Below are 24,695 nucleotides of genomic sequence, written 5' to 3'. Positions count from 1 at the left end.
ATTAAGAGTAAGAGGAAGATGGCCAGTGGTAAGAATTGTCCTGCAAGGTTCATCATGGTTGGAAGCTCAAAGTTTAAACGTAAAGGTTGGTGTAAAGCTCAACTGAATGGGTCTAGGAAGTTGTTTGGCCGCTTACGTGAGAATTCAAACTGCTTGCCACCTAGATGGAACAATATTGCTCAACCAAAAGACGGGTGCAAAGGCAAGGTCTGGGACCCCGGAATCCATTCTACCAATCACCACTCTTGGGGCCTTGTCACTTGCTTTAACTTGCTTGAAGGCTTTTTGTGCCTAGTTTGGGATCCTGATGAGCGGATAATTTGTACGCTTTTTGGCATTGTTTTTAGTATGTTTTTAGTAGTTTGAGTTGAGTTTTTAGTATATTTTTATTAGTTTTTAGTTAAAATTCACTTTTCTGGACTTTACTATGAGTTTGTGTGTTTTTCTGTGATTTCAGGTATTTTCTGGCCGAAATTGAGGGACCTGAGCAAAAATCTGATTCAGAGACTGAAAAGGACTGCAGATGCTGTTGGATTCTGACCTCCCTGCACTCGAAGTGGATTTTCTGGAGCTACAGAAGCCCAATTGGCGCGCTCTCAACGGCGTTGGAAAGTAGACATCCTGGGCTTTCCAGCAATATATGATAGTCCATACTTTGTCCAAGATTTGATGGCCCAAACCGGCATTCAAAGTCACCCTCAGAATTCCCGGCGTTAAACGCCGGAACTGGCACCAAAATGGGAGTTAAACGCCCAAACTGGCATAAAAGCTGGCGTTTAACTCCAAGAAGAGTCTCTACACGAAAAATGCTTCATTGCTCAGCCCAAGCACACACCAAGTGGGCCCAGAAGTGGATTTTTATGTCATTTACTTATCTCTGTACACCCTAGGCTACTAGTTCTCTATATATAGGACCTTTTACTATTGTATTTGGAGCTTTTTGATCATGTTTTTATGATTGAACCCTCTTTGGGAGGCTGGTCTCACGGCCATGCCTAGACCTTGTTCTTATGTATTTTCAACGGTGGAGTTTCTACACACCATAGATTAAGATGTGGAGCTCTGCTGTACCTCGAGTATTAATGCAATTACTATTGTTCTTCTATTCAATTCCGCTTGTTCTTGTTCCAAGATATCACTTGTTCTTCAACTTGATGAATGTGATGATCCGTGACACTCATCATCATTCTCACCTATGAACGTGTGACTGACAACCACCTCCGTTCTACCTTAGATTGGGTGAATATCTCTTGGATTCCTGATACACGATGCATGGTTGATCGCCTGACAACCGAGCACTCGCCTGACAAACGAGCCAGCCATTCCGTGAGATCAGAGTCTTCGTGGTATAGGCAAGAACTGATGGCGGCATTCAAGAGAATCCGGAAGGTCTAACCTTGTCTGTGGTATTCTGAGTAGGATTCAATGATTGAATGACTGTGACGTGCTTCAAACTCCTGAGGGCGGGGCGTTAGTGACAGACGCAAAAGAATCACTGGATTCTATTCCGGCCTGATCGAGAACCGACAGATGGATAGCCGTGCCGTGACAGGGTGCGTTGAACATTTCCACTGAGAGGATGGGAGGTAGCCACTGACAACGGTAAAACCCTTGCATAAGCTTGCCATGGAAAGGAGTAAGAAGGATTGGATGAAGACAGTAGGAAAGCAGAGAAACGGAAGGGACCAAGCATCTTCATACGCTTATCTGAAATTCCTACCAATGAAATACATAAGTATCTCTATCTTTATCTTTATGTTTTATTCATATATCATCTATACCCATTTGAGTCTGCGTGACTAAGATTTACAAGGTGACCATAGCTTGCTTCATACCAACAATCTCCGTGGGATCGACCCTTACTCGCGTAAGGTTTATTACTTGGACGACCCAGTGCACTTGCTGGTTAATTGTGCAAAGTTGTGTTTATGCCATGGTATTGAGCACCAAGTTTTTGGAGCCATTACTAGGGATTATTTGAGTTGTGAAAAGTAGTGATCACAATTTCGCACACCAAGTTTTTGGCGCCGTTGCCGGGGATTGTTTCGTGTATGGACAAATGACGGTTCATCTTGTTGCTTAGATTAGGTGTTTTTCAGAATTCTTAAGAATGAGTTCTAGAGTTTCATGATGATCTGTTGAAATCTGGCTGGCTGAGAAGCCATGTCTAATCTTATTGGACCGAGGTTTCAACTAATCATCACAAGAGCTTGTTGATTTCTATCAATCTTGCTATTGGAGCAATGATCTGCTAAGGCTTGGCTGGCCATTGGCCATGTCTAGTGTTTTGGACCGAAGCTTTCTTTGAAAGCTTGGCTGGCTGTGAAGCCATGTCTAATTCCTGGACCGAAGTCTTAGACTAGCATTGCAATGATTCTTGGAATCCAAATTGAGAATTCTGAAACCTTTATTTTCTATTTTCATATAATTGTCGAAAAAATCCAAAAAAAAAATTAAAATCATAAAAACCAAAAATATTTTATGTTTCTTGTTTGAGTCTAGTGTCTAATTTTAAGTTTGGTGTCTTGCATGCATTGTTTAATTGATCTTGGTTCTATTTTCAAGTCAATAGTACAGGGAACTGAAGATTCAGAACATGCAGCAGAGGAATTACACAGAAAAAGCTGGGCGTTCAAAACGCCCAGTGAAGAAGGACAGACTGGCGTTTAAACGCCAGCCAGGGTGTCTGGTTGGGCGTTTAATGCCCAAAAAGGTAGTGCATTGGGCGTTAAACGCCAGAATGTGCACCATTCTGGGCGTTTAACGCCAGGATGGCACAAGAGGGAGGATTTTGTTTTCAAATCAATTTTTTTCAAGTTTTCAAAGTTTTTCAAAATCAAATCTTTTTCAAATCATATCTTTTCAATCAAACCTTTTTCAAAATCAATTTCTTTCCTTTTTCAAAGATACTTACTATCAATTAATGATTTGATTCAACATTTTAAGTATGTTGCCTTTTCTGTTGAGAAAGGTTTAATGTTTGAATCATATCTTTTCTTGTTAGGCAAGTTATTAATTTTTAAAAATCAAATCTTTTTAAATTGTTTTCAAAATATCTTTTCAATCATATCTTTTTAAAAGCATAATTTTTTTATCATATCAGTTTTTCATATCTTTTTGATTTCTAATTTCAAAATCTTTTTCAAAAAATTTCTTTCCCACTCTTGGTTTTCGAAAATCAATTAAAGTTTTTCAAAATGTTTTCAAAATCTTTCACTTAATTTTCGAAAATTTCTTCCTCTCTTTTCACATCCTTCTATTTATGGAGTACCATTCTTTCTCAATGCACAATTCGAACTCTATCTGATTAAGTTCGAATTCTTCTCCTTCTTCCTTCTATTTTTCTTCTTCTCTGACACCTCAAGGAATCTCTATACTGTGACATAGAGGATTCTATATTTTCTTGTTCTCTTCTCTTTCATATGAGCAGGAGCAAAGACAAAGGCATTCTTGTTGAAGCTGACCCTGAACCTGAAAGGACCTTGAAGCGAAAGCTAAGAGAAGCTAAGGCACAACTCTCTGTAGAGGACCTAACAGAAATCTTCAAAGAAGAAGAAGACATGGCAGCCGAAAACAACAACAATGCCAACAATGCAAGGAAGGTGCTGGGTGACTTTACTGCACCTACCCCCGACTTCTATGGGAGAAGCATCTCTATCCCTGCCATTGGAGCAAACAACTTTGAGCTTAAGCCTCAATTAGTTTCTCTAATGCAACAGAATTGCAAGTTCCATGGACTTCCATTGGAAGATCCTCATCAGTTCTTAGCTGAATTCTTGCAAATCTGTGACACTGTCAAGACTAATGGGGTTGACCCTGAGGTCTACAGACTTATGCTATTCCCTTTTGCTGTAAGAGACAGAGCTAGGACATGGTTGGACTCACAACCTAAAGAAAGCCTGGACTCATGGGAAAAGCTAGTCAATGCCTTCTTGGCAAAGTTCTTTCCACCTCAAAAATTGAGTAAGCTTAGAGTGGAAGTCCAAACCTTCAGACAGAAGGAAGGAGAATCCCTCTATGAAGCTTGGGAAAGATACAAACAATTGATCAGAAAATGTCCTTCTGACATGCTTTCTGAATGGAGCATCATAGGTATTTTCTATGATGGTCTGTCTGAACTATCCAAGATGTCTTTGGATAGCTCTGCTGGAGGATCTCTTCATCTGAAGAAGACGCCTACAGAAGCTCAAGAGCTAATTGAAATGGTTGCAAATAACCAATTCATGTACACTTCTGAAAAGAATCCTGTGAACAATGGGACAAGTCAGAAGAAAGGAGTTCTTGAGATTGATACTCTGAATGCCATTCTGGCTCAGAACAAGATATTGACTCAACAAGTCAATTTGATTTCTCAAAGTCTGTCTGGAATGTAAAATGCACCAGGCAGTACTAAGGATGCTTCATCGGAAGAAGAAGCTTATGATCCTGAGAACCCTTCAATGGAAGAGGTGAATTACCTAGGAGAACCCTATGGAAACACCTATAATTCTTCATGGAGAAATCATCCAAATTTCTCATGGAAGAATCAAGAGAGACCTCAACAAGGTTTCAATAACAATAATGGTGGAAGAAACAGGTTTAGCAATGGCAAGCCTTTTCCATCATCTTCTCAGCAACAGACAGAGAGTTCTAAATAGAACACCTCTGACTTAGCAACCATGGTCTCTGATCTAATCAAAACCACTCAAAGTTTCATGACTGAAACAAGATCCTCCATTAGGAATTTGGAGGCACAAGTGGGACAGCTGAGCAAGAAAGTTACTGAACTCCCTCCTAGTACTCTCCCAAGCAATACAGAAGAAAATCCAAAAGGAGAGTGCAAGGCCATCAACATGGCCGAATTTGGAGAGGAGGGAGAGGAAGTAAACGCCACTGAGGAAGACCTCAATGGGCGTGCACTGACCTCCAATAAGTTCCCTAATGAGGAACCATGGGAATCTGAGGCTCAAAATGAGACCATAGAGATTCCATTGGACTTACTTCTGCCTTTCATGAGCTCTGATGAGTATTCTTCCTCTGAAGATGATGAGTATGTCACTGAAGAGCAAGTTGCTAAATACCTTGGAGCAATCATGAAGCTAAATGACAAGTTATTTGGTAATGAGACTTGGGAGGATGAACCCCCTTTGCTCACCAAAGAACTGGATGACTTGTCTAAGTAGAAATTACCTCAAAAGAGACAAGATCCTGGGAAGTTTTCCATACCTTGTACCATAGGCACCATGACCTTCAAAAAGGCTCTGTGTGACTTAGGGTCAAGTGTAAACCTCATGCCTCTCTCTGTAATAGAGAAGCTAGGGATCTTTGAGGTACAAGCTGCAAGAATCTCGCTAGAGATGGCAGACAACTCAAGAAAACAAGCTTATGGACTTGTAGAGGATGTTCTGGTAAAAGTTGAAGACCATTACATCCCTACTGATTTCATAGTCCTAGAGACTGGGAAATGCATGGATGAATCTATCATCCTTGGCAGACCCTTCCTAGCCACAGCAAAGGCTGTGATTGATGTTGATGGAGGTGAACTGATCATTCAAGTGAATGAAGAATCCTTTGTGTTTAAGGCTCAAGGATACCCCTCTGTCACCATGGAGAGGAAGCATGAAGAGCTTCTCTCAAATCAGAGTCAAACAAAGCCCCCACAGTCAAACTCTAAGTTTGGTGTTGGGAGGCCACAACCAAACTCTAAGTTTGGTGTTGAACCCCTACATTCAAACTCTAAGTTTGGTGTTGGGAGGTTCCAACATTGCTCTGAGTATCTGTGAGGCTCCATGAGAGCCCTCTGTCAAGCTACTGACATTAAAGAAGCGCTTGTTGGGAGGCAACCCAATGTTATATTTTATCTATTTTCTTTTGTTTTTTGTAGGTTGATGAGAAGTCACAAAATCAATTGAAAAAGCAAAAACAGAATGAAAAACAGGAAGAAAAACAGCACACCCTGGAAGAAGAACCTACTGGCGTCTAAACGCCAGTAAGGCTAGCAGGTGGGCGTTTAACGCCCAGTCTGGCACCATTCTGGGCGTTTAACGCCAGAAAGGGGCACCAGACTGGCGTTAAACGCCAGAAAAGGGCAAGAACCTGGTGTTAAACGCCAGAAATGGGCACCAGCCTGGCGTTTAACGCCAGAATTGGCTCAAAACGTGTTTTTTCATGCCATTTGGTGCAGGGATGACTTTTCCTTGACACCTCAGGATCTGTGGACCCCACAGGATCCCCACCAACCCCACCACCCTCTCTCTTCTTCACCCATTCACCAATCACCTCAACACCTCTTCCCCAAAAACCCTTCACCTATCAAATCCCATCTTTCTCTTCACCACTCACATCCATCCTTCATAAAACCCCACCTACCTCACCCTTCAAATTCAAACCACTTTCCCTCCCAAACCCACCCATACATGACCGAACCATGAGCCCCCCTCTCCTATATAAACCCTTCTTCACCGCTTCATTTTCACACAACCTAAACACCACTTCTCCCCCTCTTTGGCCGAACACAAAGCCATTCCCTTCTTCCTCATTTCTTCTTCTTCTACTCTCTTCTTTCTTCTTTTGCTCGAGGACGAGCAAACCTTTTAAGTTTGGTGTGGTAAAAGCATTGCTTTTTGTTTTTCCATAACCATTTATGGCATCCAAGGCCGGAGAAATCTCTAGAAAGAGGAAAGGGAAGGCAAAAGCTTCCACCTCCGAGTCATGGGAGATGGAGAGATTCATCTCAAGGGTGCATCAAGACCACTTCTATGAAGTTGTGGCCTTGAAGAAGGTGATCCCCGAGGTCCCTTTTTCACTCAAAAAGAGTGAATATCCGGAGATTCGACATGAGATTCGAAGAAGAGGTTGGGAAGTTCTCACCAACCCCATTCAACAAGTCGGAATCTTAATGGTTCAAGAGTTCTATGCCAATGCATGGATCACCAAGAGCCATGATCAAAGTGTGAACCCGAACCCAAAGAATTAGCTTACTATGGTTTGGGGGAAATACTTGGATTTTAGTCCAGAAAATGTAAGGTTGGCATTCAACTTGCCCATGATGCAAGGAGATGAACATCCTTACACAAGAAGGGTCAACTTTGATCAAAGGTTGGACTAAGTCCTCACTGACATTTGTGAAGAGGGCGCCCAATGGAAGAGAGATTCAAGAGGGAAGCCGGTTCAATTGAGAAGGCATGACCTCAAGCCCGTGGCTAGAGGATGGTTGGAGTTTATCCAACGCTCAATCATTCCCACTAGCAACCGGTCCGAAGTTACTCTAGACCGAGCCATCATGATCCATAGCATCATGATTGGAGAAGAAGTGGAAGTTCATGAGGTTATAGCCCAAGAACTTTATAAGGTGGCGGACAAGTCCTCTACCTTGGCAAGGTTAGCCTTTCCTCACCTCATTTGTCACCTCTGTTATTCAGTTGGAGTTGACATAGAGGGAGACATCCTCATTGATGAGGACAAGCCCATTACTAAGAAGAGGATGGAGCAAACAAGAGACCCCTCTCATCATGAGATCCCTGAGATGCCTCAAGGGATGCACTTTCCTCCACAAGATTATTGGGAGCAACTGAACACCTCCCTAGGAGAATTGAGTTCCAACATGGGACAACTAAGGATGGAGCACCAAGAACACTCCATTCTCCTCCATGAAATTAGAGAAGATCAAAGAATCATGAGAGAGGAGCAACAAAGACAAGGAAGAGACATTGAGGAGCTCAAGCACTCCATAAGACCTTCAAGAGGAAGAACAAGCCGCCATCACTAAGGTGGACCCGTTCTTTAATCTCCTTGTTCTTTATTTTCTTGTTTTTCGAAAATTTATGCTTTATGTTTGTCCATGTTTGTGTCTTATGATCATTAGTGTCTTAGTGTCTATGTCTTAAAGTTATGAATGTCCTATGAATCCATCACTTTTCTTAAATTAACAATGTTCTTAATTGAAAAGGAGAAGAATTGCATGAATTTTGAATTTTATAACAGATTAATTATTTTGATGTGGTGGCAACACTTTTGTTTTCTGAATGTATGCTTAAACAGTGCATATGTCTTTTGAATTTGTGGTTCATGAATGTTGGCTCTTGAAAGAATGATGAAAAAGGAGACATGTTACTGAGGATCTGAAAAATCATAAAAATGGTTCTTGAAGCAAGAAAAAGCAGTGAATACAAAAAAAAAACGAAAAAGAAAGAAAAAGAAAGAAATAAAGTTGTGATCCAAGGCAAAAAGAGTGTGCTTAAGAACCCTGGACACCTCTAATTAGGGACTCTAGCAAAGCTGAGTCACAATCTGAAAAGGTTCATCCAATTATGTGTCTGTGGCATGTATGTATCCGGTGGTAATACTGGAAGACAGAGTGCTTTGGGCCACGACCAAGACTCATAAAGAAGCTGTGTTCAAGAATCATCATACTTAACTAGGAGAATCAATGACACTATCTGGATTCTGAGTTCCTAAAGAAGCCAATCATTCTGAATTTCAAAGGATAAAGTGAGATGCCAAAACTGTTCAGAGGCAAAAAGCTAAAAGCCCCGCTCATCTAATTAATACTGATCTTCATAGATGTTTTTGGAGTTCATTGCATATTCTCTTCTTTTTATCTTATTTGATTTTCAGTTGCTTGAGGACAAGCAACAATTTAAGTTTGGTGTTGTGATGAGCGGATAATTTGTACGCTTTTTGGCATTGTTTTTAGTATGTTTTTAGTAGTTTGAGTTGAGTTTTTAGTATATTTTTATTAGTTTTTAGTTAAACTCACTTTTCTGGACTTTACTATGAGTTTGTGTGTTTTTCTGTGATTTCAGGTATTTTCTGGCTGAAATTGAGGGACCTGAGCAAAAATCTGATTCAGAGACTGAAAAGGACTGCAGATGCTGTTGGATTCTGACCTCCCTGCACTCGAAGTGGATTTTCTGGAGCTACAGAAGCCCAATTGGCGCGCTCTCAACGGAGTTGGAAAGTAGACATCCTGGGCTTTTCAGCAATATATGATAGTCCATACTTTGTCCAAGATTTGATGGCCCAAACCGGCGTTCAAAGTCACCCTCAGAATTCCCAGCGTTAAACGCCGGAACTGGCACCAAAATGGGAGTTAAACGCCCAAACTGGCATAAAAGCTGGCGTTTAACTCCAAGAAGAGTCTCTACACGAAAAATGCTTCATTGCTCAGCCCAAGCACACACCAAGTAGGCCCAGAAGTGGATTTTTATGTCATTTACTTATCTCTGTACACCCTAGGCTACTAGTTCTCTATATATAGGACCTTTTACTATTGTATTTGAAGCTTTTTGATCATGTTTTTATGATTGAACCCTCTTTGGGAGGCTGGTCTCACGGCCATGCCTAGACCTTGTTCTTATGTATTTTCAACGGTGGAGTTTCTACACACCATAGATTAAGGTGTGGAGCTCTGCTGTACCTCGAGTATTAATGCAATTACTATTGTTCTTCTATTCAATTCCGCTTGTTCTTGTTCCAAGATATCACTTGTTCTTCAACTTGATGAATGTGATGATCCGTGACACTCATCATCATTCTCACCTATGAACGTGTGACTGACAACCACCTCCGTTCTACCTTAGATTGGGTGAATATCTCTTGGATTCCTGATACACGATGCATGGTTGATCGCCTGACAACCGAGCGCTCGCCTGAAAAACGAGCCAGCCATTCCGTGAGATTAGAGTCTTCGTGGTATAGGCAAGAACTGATGGCGGCATTCAAGAGAATCCGGAAGGTCTAACCATGTCTGTGGTATTCTGAGTAGGATTCAATGATTGAATGACTGTGACGTGCTTCAAACTCCTGATGGCGGGGCGTTAGTGACAGACGCAAAAGAATCACTGGATTCTATTCCGGCCTGATCGAGAATCGACAGATGGATAGCCGTGCCGTGACAGGGTGCGTTGAACATTTCCACTGAGAGGATGGGAGGTAGCCACTGACAACGGTGAAACCCTTGCATAAGCTTGCCATGGAAAGGAGTAAGAAGGATTGGATGAAGACAGTAGGAAAGCAGAGAGACGGAAGGGACCAAGCATCTTCATACGCTTATCTGAAATTCCTACCAATGAAATACATAAGTATCTCTATCTTTATCTTTATGTTTTATTCATATATCATCTATACCCATTTGAGTCTGCCTGACTAAGATTTACAAGGTGACCATAGCTTGCTTCATACCAACAATCTCCGTGAGATCGACCCTTACTCGCGTAAGGTTTATTACTTGGACGACCCAGTGCACTTGCTGGTTAGTTGTGCAAAGTTGTGTTTATGCCATGGTATTGAGCACCAAGTTTTTGGAGCCATTACTAGGGATTATTTGAGTTGTGAAAAGTAGTGATCACAATTTCGCACACCAGATCCCGGAGGCTATTTGAAGTACAAACATTGGTGGGGATTCCTGGATCAATACAAGCACAAGCCACCCTAGCAAGAAGCTCATCAAATGTCCAACTTAAGGACTATAACTAAAAGTGCTAGGTGGGAGACAACCCACCATGGTATGATCGTTCATTTTGCAATTTTAATTTTATTTAGTTTTGTTTGTTTTTGAGATATATTTTATTTTATTGAACCTGGAATCATGCATAGCATTCACATTAAGCACTGCATTTGCATCTGCATATTGCAAAAAAAAAAGGAAAGCACGCATGCGACGCGGCAGCGTCGCTAACGCATCCGCGTCACTAATGCGTTAGGAAGAAAAGAATTGAACAGAGAGTCACGCGAAAGCGTGGCTGGAGGCGTGCCTTTGGCACAATTTGACCCACGCGACCGCGTCGCTGACGCGTCCACGTCACATGGGAACCACGCCTCCCACGCGTCCGCGTCACCCACGCGGCCGCGTGACCTGGTAATCGACGTATAAGGGGTGCATGGCCAAAAGTTGTGCTGGAGTAAGGCTGGACTGGTGCTAGACGCACAAGCCTTACCACGCGAACGCGTGCCCCACGCGTCCGCGTCATCCTCCAATCTTGGCCACCCACGCGATCGCGTTAACCACGCGACCGCGTCACCCTAAAAATTGGCAAAAAGAGTTTCGAATAGAGAGTTGTGCAAACGCGAGGCTGCACTCGCGCCAATCGCACAAATCAGGCCACGCGTTCGCGTGCCCCACGCGTTCGCGTGCCCCACGCGTCCGCGTCGCCTGAACTTATTGCGCCCCACGCGGCCGCGTCACCCACGCGACCGCGTCGCCAGCATCGCACAACCTATCCAGATCAGTGCCAATTTTCTTATCTTTTCTTTTCTAATCCTAATTTTTTCTATCTTTTCTTATTCTATCTTCCTCCTCTTTTATTTACTTCTTCTTCCCTTCTTTCCCTTCTCATTCTTCTTATCTTTCATTTTCTTTTACTCAATTCCATACCTTCATTCATTACATTATTTTCATTGGTGTTAAATTTTCTTATTCAACTATTACAACTTTTCTGGTATTATCTGGTGTTTAGTGACTTGTTTACACTGTTGGGCAATATTATTTAAATTAATGCTATTCTTTTATGATATTTGTATTCCTTTTTGCATTGACATGAGCTTATACTGTCTTTCAGTACCCACACTCTCCCTAATTGTTGCAACATTTTGCACCGCTAGTATGCCATGTGCTTCTATTGTTTCCTCACTTGCATGTTGTAGCTACCATGTAATTGAGACCTCTATTATTTGGCATTAACACCCATATTTTATTTATGTTCTTATCTTTATCTTTGGGTTACTGTTCGTCTTTTTCTCTTCTTTCAGGCTGGTCACCGAAGACGGGAAAAGGGAGGAACTTCTAAAAGGGGAGACAAACAAGTCCATCTGCACAATCCTTGAAGAAAAGCATCAGTTGGAACCACCCGTCCACCTGCACATCTCAGCAAGCACTGAGGACGGTGCATTCTTTAAGTGTGGGGAGGTCGATATCGATCTCCAGGGGTTAGTTATTTCCTATCTCAACACCAATGTTTTATTTTATTTGTTAGTTCATTGTTGCATTTGCATATTTATTTGATTTTGTGCATTTAGTTACTACTTGGTTGAAGTAATATTTTCTTTTTCAAGAAATTTTTATAGTATTTCACTAATTTAAATTGAAAAAAAAATTTTGTGTTAAACTTGTTTTGAAGTTGTATTTGGAACATGGTTTTTGAGCCAAAGAACACACAACCTGTGAGATTTTGAGCTTATTTATATGGTTACATTATTTAACCATAAATTTTTATTCTTGTGTGTTTTCTTATCTATAATTGTAATCTTTGCTTTGTTCCATTCTATATGTCCAATATTTAATATATTTACATGCTTGCATATGATTGAGGCCTTGTTTGATTTTAACTCACTATCCCAAATAAAGCCTACCTTTTATGCCATCCTTGTTAGCCCCCTTGAGCCTTTTAATCCCCTCCTATTCTATAAACCACAACACTAGCCTTAAGCAGAAAAACAAATTTAAAATTCCAAGTTGAATCCTTGGTTAGCTTAAGATAGAAATTGTGTAATTGTTTAAGTGTGGGAAACCTATTGGGAACATGGATGATAAAAACAAAGGGTAGGAAGTTGAAAAGAATGAAATAATTCAAAATAAAAATTTTGGGAAGCATGCTCATGTGAAATCAAAATAATTGAATTACCATGTGCATTAAAAAAATAATAATTATTCAGTATTTGAATAAAGGGGATACAAAAGAATTCTCCAAATGCAAAATAAAGCAATGCACATGGGACAAAATTAAAACTAATACATGAGCATGTAACATCAAAAGTGGGAAAAATATGGGAGAATAGGTAAAGAAGCTTTGCTTTACAAAGTATGTATGTTAGGTGAGATCTTGGACTAATCAAGGATTCACTTCACTAGCTCACTTAGCCTTATATATACCCTTACCTTTACCTTAGCCCCATTACAACCTTGGAAAAGACCTCCTGATGTTTGCATTGGTACATTAAATATTTGTTGATTGGATAGATGAAGAACAAGGTTTAGAAAGCATGATTAGAGAAGAGTAGAGTGATTAACCCTATACACTTGAAAGATTAGAGTGATATACACTACCAGTGAGGGTTCAGTGCTTAATTCTATGTTCCCTGCTTTCATGAGCTACCTTCTTACAAGTTTACTTGTCTTTCTTTTATATGATTTGAATTGGTGGAATTTGAATTATTTTTGTCTTGGAGAACTTATTTACTTTTAACCAAGTAGGTAGAAACATCTTAGCATGTAGTTGCATTTATAGGTTGCATTTCATACATTCTACCATTCCTCTTCATCTTTATAGTTCTCTTAAGCTTAGCATGAGGACATGCTATTGTTTAAGTGTGGGAAGGTTGATAAACCCATATTTTATGGTTTATCTTGTGCTTAATTGAGTGGATTTTATCAACTCTTTACCCACTTATTCATACTATTCGCATGTTTTACATTTGCCTTCCTAATTATGTGTTTTGATTGAAAACATGCTTCTTTGATTTTATATTTGCTTATTATTAATCCTCTCTTATTACCATTAGATGCCTTGATATGTGTGTTAATTGTTTTAAGACATTACAGGGTAGGAATGGCTCAGAGGATGGAAAGGAAGCATGCAAAAGTGGAAGGAATACAAGAAGTTGGAGAAACTGCTAAGCTGTCCAGCCTGACCTCTTCGCACTCAAACGGCTATAACTTTAGCTATAGAGGTCCAAACGACACGGATCTAGTTGCGTTGAAAAGCTAACGTCCGGGGCTTCGATTTAATATATAATTTGCCATAGCTTCCCCGATGCTAAGCACGCGAACACGTGAGTCACGCGGACGCGTGACCTGGCAGGAACGCAACCCGCGCGGCCGCGTGAGCCATGCGGCCGCGTCACTTTTCCGCGACCTGTACGGACCAGAAAGCGCTGGAAGTGATTTCTGGGCTGTTTGTAACCCAGTTTTCTACCCAGAGAACACAGATTAGAGGCTATAAAGTGGGGGAATGCATCCATTCATAAACATGCTCTCATAATTCACTTTTTATTATTTTAGATGTAGTTTTTAGAGAGAGAGGTTCTCTCCTCTCTCTTAGGATTAGGATTAGGATTCCTCTTAAAGGATTTAGGATTTATTATTATTCCAACTTACAATTTTTCTCTGAATTCCAGGTTTAATATTTCCTTTACTTATTTTCCCAATTTAATTTATGAACTCTTTTATGTTGAATTTGAATTTATGTTTAAACGTAGTTTGATTGCTTTATTTACATGAATGCTTTTAATTTAATTTAGATATTTTTCTTTTTGGCTTTGGTTGATTAATTGGTGACTCTTGAGTTATCAAACTCATTGTTGATTGGAAATTGGAATTCTTCAAGAATTGATTCGAGATCCAATAACTCTAACTTTTCCCAAGGAAAGACTGAGACTTGAGGATTCGAATTAATTCATCCACTTAACTTACCTTCATAGTTAGAGGTTAACAAAGTGGGAGAAAAATCCAATTCTCATCACAATTGATAAGGATAACTAGGATAGGACTTCCAGTTCTTATACCTTGCCAAGAGATTTTATTATTGTTAATTTATTTTACTTGTCATTTAAATATGCTTGTGCCCATTGCCCAAACTCCAAGACCCCAATTTACAAACTCATAACCAATAATAAGAGCATACCTCCCTGCAATTCCTTGAGAAGACGACCCGAGGTTTAAATACTCGGTTATCAATTTTAAAGGGGTTTGTTACTTGTCACCACCAAAACATTTGTACGAAGGGATTTCTGTTAGTTTAGAAGCTATATCTACAACGCGAATATTTTTATAAATCCTTTACTAACAAAAATCCTAACGTCAGGGAGCTGGTGGAAGTAAACTCATCATGGGTCCGAGAATTTTATTCCAACTATTATCGGACGACCCTCGATGCAGTGCAGCTTAGAGGCAAATAGATCCTAGTCACAGAAGAGATAATACAATATATCCTCTACTTCCGGCCTAAAACAGATAATACAGATAATCGACGTCACATCCCGACTCCATCACCCAAATTCGGGCTCAGGTCCCGACTCCCATCGACATCTACTCCCATACCAGTCTGACCCAACTCAACAAATACCCGAGCAGACGAACATGTAACAAAATACTTTTAAGTATGTATATTTCTTTTTTTTTTTTTACTTGTAAACTCTCAATTGAATTTCTAATATTTTGTATCTTCTCATTTTTTCCTTCTTCTTATTCTTCTATAACTTCTTTTCTTATATCTCTTAGTCTTCTATTTTTTTTATATTTTTTCTTTTTATGTTTTTTTCCCTACAAATTTTATAAAAAAGAAAAAGATTAAAGAAGTAATATAGAAAAAATAAAAGAAAAAATTAGAAGAAATACAAATTTTATTCTGTTTTTAATTTATATTTTTTATTTTTATATCTTTTATTATTAAAATGACTGTGTTATTAGCTTGTGTTTACTTGAATAACTTTTGTGTAACCAAATTCTTCGAAACAATAAATAATTCTGTGCCATTATTTTTTCCAGGTTGCTACACAGCCAGCACTTCAATATCACTCGAGTCCTTGAGTCGTGCGTGCCGCCTTACTGGGAAGCTACAGCCGCAGAGGTGACCGGTGCCGACCCAAAGCACCTTCTTCGCATCCTCTCCTTCTCTTTCTCGATACCCTAAACACCACCCAGTCTTTCAATTCGTTTTCTTCTTTTTCTCGCTTTCAACGTTTCCCATATATCTCAACTCATTATTTTTGTTCTCGCTGCATCTAAACCCTAACTTAAACAGCTAAACCCTTTCTTACACTCAGAAAAGAAGAAGAAGACAGATATGGTGAGGCTCACCGCTGATTTGATCTGGAAAAGCCCTCATTTCTTCAATGCCGTCAAAGAACGCGAGTTAGACCTTCGAGGTATATTATATATTTCTCCATTTCTCACTCTTTTCCTCTCTTTAATTAACTATATTGCTTCTCTTTTTTGTTTCCAGGCAACAAGATCCCTGTAATCGAAAACTTGGGCGCTACTGAGGTGCACAAAATTTCGGTCTTTTGCTTTGAAGTTTTTATTTTTTATGCCTTCAAGTAATATATTAGGTTGCACTTTTCCTATTTTTCGTTCCAAATTTAGCATTGGTTTTTGTTCCCCTTGGTGTTGGTAAATTTGTGTTTCTTGCAGGATCAATTTGACACCATTGATTTATCTGACAATGAGATTGTGAAGCTAGAAAATTTACCCTATCTTAACCGGTTGGGAACTATGCTCATAAATAATAATAGAATTACCAGAATTAACCCTAACATTGGAGGTATAGTTTTAGCTTTGCCTTGTTCATATCAATGTTGCACTTGGTTATACAGCATGTAACTTACTTGCCTTGTGATTTTTTACAATGCAGAATTCTTGCCAAAGTTGCATACGCTAGTTCTCACGAACAACAGGATTGTCAACCTAGTCGAAATCGATCCCCTTGCGTCCCTACCGAGGCTCCAGTACCTTAGCTTGCTAGACAACAACATTACGAAGAAGCAGAATTACAGGCTTTATGTTATTCACAAGCTGAAGTCCCTAAGGGTTTTAGATTTCAAGAAAGTGAAAAACAAGGTATAGGTTATCTTTTTTGTCGCATTTGATAGTTTGGTCCCTAGATTTTTCTTTGGAATATGACAGTTATGATATTTTGATAATGCCTACTTTCAATTAATAAATAACGGTTTTAGCTAGAAAACCAGAAGTAAACCTTGAACACGTTGATTCCATTTGTTAGCTTTACTGTGTATAAATTTTTTATTAGGCAGCTATAGTTTTTACTCTGGTTAAGCATTCTTTGGCTAAGTGACTTGAAAATTAAACTGGACATTGCCATAAATTGCAATGTCTATTGGATGATGATGATGTATGTTGATATGGTTTATATAATCTGTTTTAGGATATCTATTCATAATTCATAAGGTTTATCTTGTATTACCTGTTATAGGATTATCTTAGATATCATCATCTTATCTGTGTGTATAACTATTTGGGTAATGCTATGGTGAAGAGTGAAGTTTTGGTGAACAGTGAAGATTATTTCTTTTAGTAGAGAAAAAATCCACCAAAAAAAATTTGTCATGTGCAATGTTCTAAATTTAGTAAAAAACTTAACTCTTCACCTAATTCTACTCCTCACCAAGAAATTCCCTAACTATTTATATGGCTTGTATGTTTATGTTGTTATTATTCAGAGTGTGTCTGAGAAATATATGAGTAAAATATTTAGCCCTTCTCCACTTTTCATTCTTCTCAGCTTTGTTAAGGAAATTAACAATATATTGTTGGGTCTATTTCTTATTACCAACTCCACTTCCCTCATTAATTATAGGACTAAGGATTGTTCTTTGAAATTAATAGGAAAGATTGGAGGCGAAGCGCTTGTTTGATTCAAAGGAAGCTATAGATGAAGTTCAAAAGGCACCGCCAAAAAGAATTTCACCTCCTGAAACTCCAAATGTTCCAGAAGTTGCTGAAGAACAACAGACGCCCAAAGTGGTTGCTCCCACACCAGAGCAAATCATTGCTATTAAGGTATAAACTATAAAGAGAAGTGAACGTAGCTTTTGTGAGCCTTATTGCTAATAGGTGTGATCATGTGACATGCACTTACATGTTTGATTCAGATTTATAATTAATGCATTTGAAGCTACTTGACTGAAAATTTGTAGATGAGATGGTTAGCTACTTCTTTTCACCCATAGCTTAACAACTATCTATAGCCAGCTGCTTCAAAGTGGAGGGAGACACACAGTGACAACCTTGAATCCCATATAGATTTGTTCCATATAGAAGAAGTCACCTTACATGACTCAAATGAGTTTCTTTTATTTTTTTTTCTCTCTTGAATTTGTGATGATATTTGCCAATAGCATTGGGGTATTACTACTATTCAGTACCGTTTGCAGACTGCAGAAAAAAATCTTGAGCTTAGACTGCTGCAGTTTTGCTTCTTGATTTGTGCTGTATAATATTAGTATTTTGGGTGGATGAAACTTGTTAATCTGTTCTGCTTTAGTTTTATTTTGTCACATGCATAGAACCTTAGTAATTCAAAATCATAAAAGCACATAGCTTTGGTCCAGTTGGCCCTTCTGAGTTTCTTGCATGAAAATGCCACGGATATGCAAGTGATGTTCCCAACTAAATATATTACAGGACCTTGGAAAGTAACTTTGTACAGCACAATTCGTTATCTTTTAAGTTAGTGCAAGGGTCTCATTCTTGCCCACCATTGATTCATTTCATAAGTTCTTTAATAGTTAATCAGTGTCTAATAAATCATCTTTCATGCATATGAGATATTCTCCGAATTAAGAAATCATTGTTGTTTTTAGATTATAGTAATTGATTATCTTGATGAGCTATAAATTTCAAATTATCTTTGAATCTGGTGCAACAAGTTGTTAACTCTGTTATCTGTGGTTTAACATATTTTTGCTGTGTGCAGGCTGCCATTGTGAATTCACAGACCCTTGAAGAAGTTGCAAGACTTGAAAAGGTCCTTGCTTTTCTAGATCTGATGTTCACTTGTTCAATTTTGATTTTTGCGCTCTGCTGTTTACTTCTTAGATGACCTTTTCTTCTGATTGCTCATTTTTATAAAGAGAATCTGTTGTCCTTTGTATTCCTCCTCTGCTGTCTAATTTTCTCTTTAATCACAAAACAAAAAAATCATTGAGATTGTCTTGAACATCAGACCATGATTTTCAAAGTTAATAATAAAATGAGATCTCAAATGACCTGTTATTTTAACCATTTTGCTAGGCTTAAAAGTTTAGACAGGATCCTTGTTCGTAAAAAGAAGAAAAACTATTTAGTTCTTGCTACCAAGGTAAACTCAATAGCTCCCCTAAACTTGAGTATATGTGTTTAGGTGAAGTAGAATCTGTCTAGAAAATGAAGGAAAACTATTTTAGATTCTTGCTGCAAGAGTAATCAAAATTGATAGTTCCCCTAAACCTGCAGAGCACACAATTATGGGAAGCCTTGTTATGATATTTCCTTTGGCTGTTATCTTCGTTGAGGATTTCTTTTCATCTAACTTCAATTTCTTATCTATGGTTAAAAATTGATGCTAATGCAACACATTTGATTTGGTGAAATGGTGACAGGCACTGAAGTCTGGTCAGCTTCCAGCTGATTTTGAAGGTTTGAATGACAATATGATGTTGGATAATGCTCATGAAAAGCATGAGGAGACGATTCAAGAAAGCAAAGATCAAGCTGACGGTGAATCTGATGATACGAAAGAGCAGAAGGATACTGATACTTCTCCGATGGAACAGGTATTATACCATATTATGCTCCTGTCGAACATATATCTTCTGTATGTAGTACCTAGCAGTTTTATTTGGTTCTAGTAACTAAATAATTAGTTCAAAAACTCAATTTACAATATTATTTTGTTATTTGTTTGTCACAACTGTAGTTTACTTCTTTCATTCCAGTTTTAATCACGAAAGGAATAAATGAGTGGAGGCTTAGAAGTATGCATTCAATGGTTTGCAAAAGGTTATGGATATAAAATATCTCAACTCTAAGAAGAATGAGTGCATGTAGTTCTTATTACTGTTGCAGTTGCCTAATTGTTTTATATCCATAAATAGTGTATCTTCTTTTGTTCTCATAATCTCATCTTGTACTAGATCTGTTCATGTTTCTAACCATCATATTAGGCATTGAAAATAGAGAGCATGCAATGATATACGGTGCATCCATTCCACTATGAATAATTTGAAGTTTGAGTAATGCTAAGGAACCAACTTTTCTCGACCAATATCCGCCAATTTTTTTTACTAAATTATCTGTCTGAAATTCTAGACCTTAAATTATAAACTCTTAACCCTATATCTTAAATTATAAACCTAAATCCTTAAGTTGGCTAAGATTGGCCAACTAAAAGGTGGTTTTCTATATTTTCTTTAAGAAAAAATACTTCTAAAGAAGTTTAATTTCCTTTGAACTGCTTTGAGTTGATGAATATTGCAGTTGTTTGTGTTTCTTGCCTTGTCATCAATTTTCATTACATTTTTTTTCAGGAGTAGAGCAAGGATTTTGTAGTATTCCTATAGCCTCGTGAATTTCTTCAATGTTGAGTTCTTGGGTAAAAAATCTTGGTGATTTTCCTAGGTGTACTTGATGAAGCTCCAGCCTCCAGACATGTACCAAAGTTTGTGTAGGACCAAATAGGCAAATATTTTAAACCGTTTTTTGAGTCTCATGAATTGTTTGGTACTTAAGGTTTCTTTTCCGATCATGATGTATCAATGCTTTAGTGTTTTTCATGTATTGAAAAGTTGTCTTCACTCTTCACAATGAATATGATACTCTCGTCCATAGCCAATCATTTGCAGGTCTTAAGATGTCCAGCACAACCAAAATATAAAAGAAAAAAGGCGACCTGAAACTTTGTGCTCGTTTGATTTTGAAAAATATGTTTTCAATGAAACAAGATTGCACTTGAAAATTTGTCACCAAGAAAATGAAGCTATTCTGTGATTTTGAAAAGATATTAATGTTTTGATAATATAGTTTTGAGAGAATGAATTTTCTTGATGACGTGATTTCCTTAAGGCGTTAACTGACAATACACAAGAGTCGCACATCTATGAAATTAGGAATTTGGGGGCATAGGGAATGGGGAAATAGGATTTTCTCACTTGGGATTTAGTGATTTAAGGTTGATTAAGGTTAATTTATTACAAAAAATGGTGATATAACGATTAGATGCGACACGTATGCTGATGTTAATGATATTTTATTTCTCTAGGAGTTATTTTCTTAGTTACAATTTTTTTAAATGTTAATTTGGTGGTTTATTTCCTTTCCATAAAAACTACTTTAAAATTATAAATGCGTTTTACTTTATCAATAAAAATTAGGCTGAGGATAATATTGGTTGCCTTAGAACATAGAAGTAAGTTTAGGGAACTGAAAAACATAGGCTCCAAAAATTTTGGTGAAAACATAAGTTGATTTAAACCCATTTTTTTTATCTGAAATTACAAAACTTCTTTTAAATATATATATATCCAATGCGAGGGCACCAACTCACATGGTTCTCCTCAAGCAATTGCTAAAAGATTGAACAAAGATTGACTAAATCTCCAAAGTGGTTTCTGATATTGATATTGTGCATTAAAATTGTTCTTGATATTTTAATTGCATCAATATGTCTTATATATTGAAAAAATTATATCATATTAATTCTTGGTCTATTTTCTGCTAACGACGCGCTAACATAACTCGATGACGAGGACCTTTGGTAACACGTGTCACTTCATGGTTTGGCCATGTGTGATGTGTCGGTCAGTAACACATGGCATGCAAACGTGGATAGTTATGCTACATGTCACAATGTTATTTGTTCATGTGTCATCCACTATGTCACCATTATATATGCACAATATTGGTTCTTTATTTAGCAAGTGTCTTATCAAGTATTTTAAAAATATTTTATAAAAGCACTTGCATTTAAAATAACTTGTAAAAAGATAAAATTAAAGTTAGTGTATTCAAAGATATTAAAATTTTTGAATTTATAAAAAAAGAGAAAAAACTGATGAAAAGACTAATTTAGTGCATGACATTCAATTTTAAAAATTAAAATGAGTCATTTGATGCAAAGTAAAAGACCAATTTAGTGCATATATAATGATGACATAGTAGATGATACGTGGACAAATAATATTGTGACACGTGGCATAATCTGACACGTAACATAACCATCTACGTCAGCATATTACGTGTTACTCACCGATACGTTATCATATCGTTACACGTGGACAAACTATAAAATGATACGTATTACCCAAAATTCACGTTATTAAATTACATTAGTACGTTAACAAAAAAAAAAAAAAACAAAAACTAATACAGTATAATTTTTTTAATCTCAAAGACATAATTAATATAATTAAAATTTTAAAGAGAATTTTAATGCATAACATCAAATTTTAGTACCAGTTTATAGATTTGTTACATTGGAGCGACGTGAGAATGGGTGTCTTATTATCATTGTATTGTCCAATTTATATAATATTTTATATGATATTGACTGTCCTACAATATTTTTTTATGTTCATAATGATTTTTCTTGTATACAAAATTGAGAAAAGTGAATCAATAAGTACCATAGCGTATATGCGTTTTACATATAATACATGCTAGGCCTGATTTGGTGTTAGAAATTGGAACTATTCCGATGTAAATTAGAAATGAGCGCACACGTGTAGAATTCTTACCAGACGAGTAGATGATCGAGCTCTATCTTCTGCTCAGAGGAGCAATACTCAACAACATATAGTATTATTATTATGATGGTGACATGAGGAGTAAATAGTCATTTTGATATTTAAAAGATTCAGTTAAAAAAGACTTTTAACATTTGTTTTTGATAAAATAAAATTTCTTAACTACCTATTTATGTGTATATTCAAAATAAAACTTCAACAACCGCCGCCGCCACCACCACAACCTCCTCCACCGCCACCACCACCACAACCTCCTCCGCCACCTCCTCCGCTGCCACCGCCACCACCACAACCTCCACCACCACCACCTCCACCGTGGTCATGATGATGATGATGATGATGATGACCACCCCCTCCGCCACCACTTCCACCGTGTCCATGATGATGATGATGATGATGATGATGATGCTGACCATCCCCTCCGCCACCGCAAGCGGCAGAAGTAGTTGCTGTGTTGTCGAAGGCAGCAGCTGTCATAATAACTAAGCCACCGTCCTTGGTTCCGCCGCTACCGCTTGTATGAGATTTTGGTTTTTGAGCAGTAGTGGAATTAGTTGTAGTTGTAGTTTTTGTTGTACGTGCATCCTTACAAATTCTTTCACTTCTCTTATTATCTACTTTCTGTTGAGCATTCTTCTTTCCACCACCACCGAAACAAAAACAACCCATAGTTCGTTGCTTAATAATATTGCAGATTCTAATGACGAGTCCTAGCTATTATTTTCCTCTATCCTCTTTCCTTATATATACCCAAAATTAAATGCAATCAAATCAAGCACCACGCTTCCACGAAAACTATTTCGAAGTTCGTCAACGTGATATGCTTTTATGTACTCTGACAATTTCGTATGTATTACATTTATTTGTATCAGAAGACCCGGAATGGGTATAGGATAGGGATTAGGAATCTTCTTTACTTATAACTTTTTTTTTTATTAATTTCCTAAACGTGTTCTCTAAGACTCGTTAAAAATAGTTTTGCCTGGTCAATGCTATCTATCCTATCTTCTCATTTATGAATGATTTTTTTGAGTAAGTATTAGATATTTCAGAAATTTAAAACGTAAACACTCGCGAATTTATTATTTATTTTCTGCCTGATCAAATGTGAATGATGAAATTCGTCGTAAAAGAATAGATAGATAGGGACAGAGGAAATTACTCTTGAAGATAGTCACCAAAAAAAAATTACTCTTAAAGACAACTAACAAAAATTATTTATTAAAAAAATTATTTAAATTAAAATTATTAAGAAGAGTTTACGTGGATCATATTTAAAGAGGATTATGGCTAAAGCTAATTTTCAAAAGAGATAATAATCTTTTTTTTATTTAACAAATTTATTTATTTTTAAAAATATTTATGTACATGGAGTTTGAATGCACGTGTTACATTGCATTTGTAAGTTCTAATTACAAAACTTCCTAATCTTGGCTTTTTAACTAATACTTGACCATTTCTAAAATTTATTATTAAAATATTAATCATTTTAATTATTTATTCAGGAGTTATTATTTTATCACGGTGGCATTTGTTATTAGAGGAGTGTTAAAAAATTAGTAAATTTTATGATTTGTAATTATTAATAAATTATTATTAATATTTTTAATAATATAAAATTATTTAACAAATTTTAATAAAAGGAAAAGTATAGGTGAACAATGGAAATATTAAACAATGTAAACAATAGATATATCGGATGTTTATTTTACTAGTATATGGATGGTTATTTTAATATTAAAATTTAGAAAATTAATTTGGAGGTGTAGTGTGTTTTTATTTAATTGGTGGTTGTTCATATTGTTTAACAAAGTCATTGTCCCCCTAGCATTCCCCTTAATAAAAATTGAGTCCTTAGATATTTTCTCGTTGTTATTATATTTTGACATGCTTACTGAAACACAAACAGACTTTTTCCTAGAAAAGGCTAAGCTTATTAAAGGCGTTTTTGTACACGTATTGTGATAAAACATTTGCTAATTACAATATAATCGGTATTTATATTGTCGTTTAGAACTTTAGATTGATTTAAAAGATAAAATGGATAACATTTGTAACTATTTGAATTGTATGGCTTGATTTTACTAAGCCAATTGAATTCAAACGATTGTGATTTAAATTTGAACGACTTATATTTTTTTATTTAAATTTTAAATTTTATAATTAACAAATTTTTATTATTAATTATTTAAACAATTGAATTATATTTTTATTAAAATTTAAATTTAAAAAACTTTTCAATTTAAATTATTTATTTACATCCCATTTAAATTTGAAAATTCAAAATATCGCTATCAAAGAATGGAGTGAACTTGATTTAGAAGATGTAACAGGAGGTGGATTTTTTTTTTCAAAATCAATTAAAATAATTTTTTATTTTTTAAAACAAATAAAAATATTTTTAATTACGTAATTTTTTTTTTTGCTTAGGTTCAAATTACTAATGGTCCACCTGATATGAGGTTCTGTCTATAAAAGACAAT

At 37.0% G+C, this 24,695-nt stretch overlaps 1 protein-coding gene and 1 non-coding gene across 4 annotated transcripts; one reads left to right on the top strand and one right to left on the bottom strand.

Annotated features, from left to right (window-relative positions):
* Positions 1 to 3,965: 3,965 nt before the first annotated feature.
* Positions 3,966 to 4,073, bottom strand: LOC130977742 (small nucleolar RNA R71). Its single transcript, XR_009085420.1, has one exon. It is a non-coding gene; the product is annotated as a small nucleolar RNA R71 (small nucleolar RNA).
* Positions 4,074 to 15,401: 11,328 nt separating this feature from the next.
* On the top strand, positions 15,402 to 20,306 carry LOC130976933 (U2 small nuclear ribonucleoprotein A'). 3 transcript variants are annotated; one of them, XM_057901888.1, is made up of 9 exons: positions 15,402 to 15,542; positions 15,739 to 15,840; positions 15,918 to 15,958; positions 16,106 to 16,235; positions 16,326 to 16,531; positions 17,318 to 17,491; positions 18,408 to 18,458; positions 19,072 to 19,245; positions 19,999 to 20,306. In XM_057901888.1, the coding sequence occupies exons 2-9, from the start codon at positions 15,759 to 15,761 to the stop codon at positions 20,002 to 20,004; spliced, it is 864 nt and encodes a 287-aa protein (XP_057757871.1). In that variant the 5' UTR covers positions 15,402 to 15,542; positions 15,739 to 15,758; the 3' UTR covers positions 20,005 to 20,306. The 3 variants fall into 3 exon arrangements, with proteins under 3 accessions (XP_057757871.1, XP_057757873.1, XP_057757872.1); XM_057901889.1 differs by having other exon boundaries at positions 15,466 to 15,549; XM_057901890.1 differs by lacking the exon at positions 19,999 to 20,306 and adding an exon at positions 19,408 to 19,820 and having other exon boundaries at positions 15,448 to 15,840.
* The last annotated feature ends 4,389 nt before the right edge of the window (positions 20,307 to 24,695 follow it).

The sequence above is a fragment of the Arachis stenosperma genome, chromosome 4, assembly GCF_014773155.1.
Source record: "Arachis stenosperma cultivar V10309 chromosome 4, arast.V10309.gnm1.PFL2, whole genome shotgun sequence".
In the NCBI taxonomy this organism is placed as follows: Eukaryota; Viridiplantae; Streptophyta; class Magnoliopsida; order Fabales; family Fabaceae; genus Arachis; species Arachis stenosperma.
The sequence above is the reverse complement of the archived record's forward strand: the minus strand, read 5'-3'. Positions and strand labels throughout refer to the sequence as shown.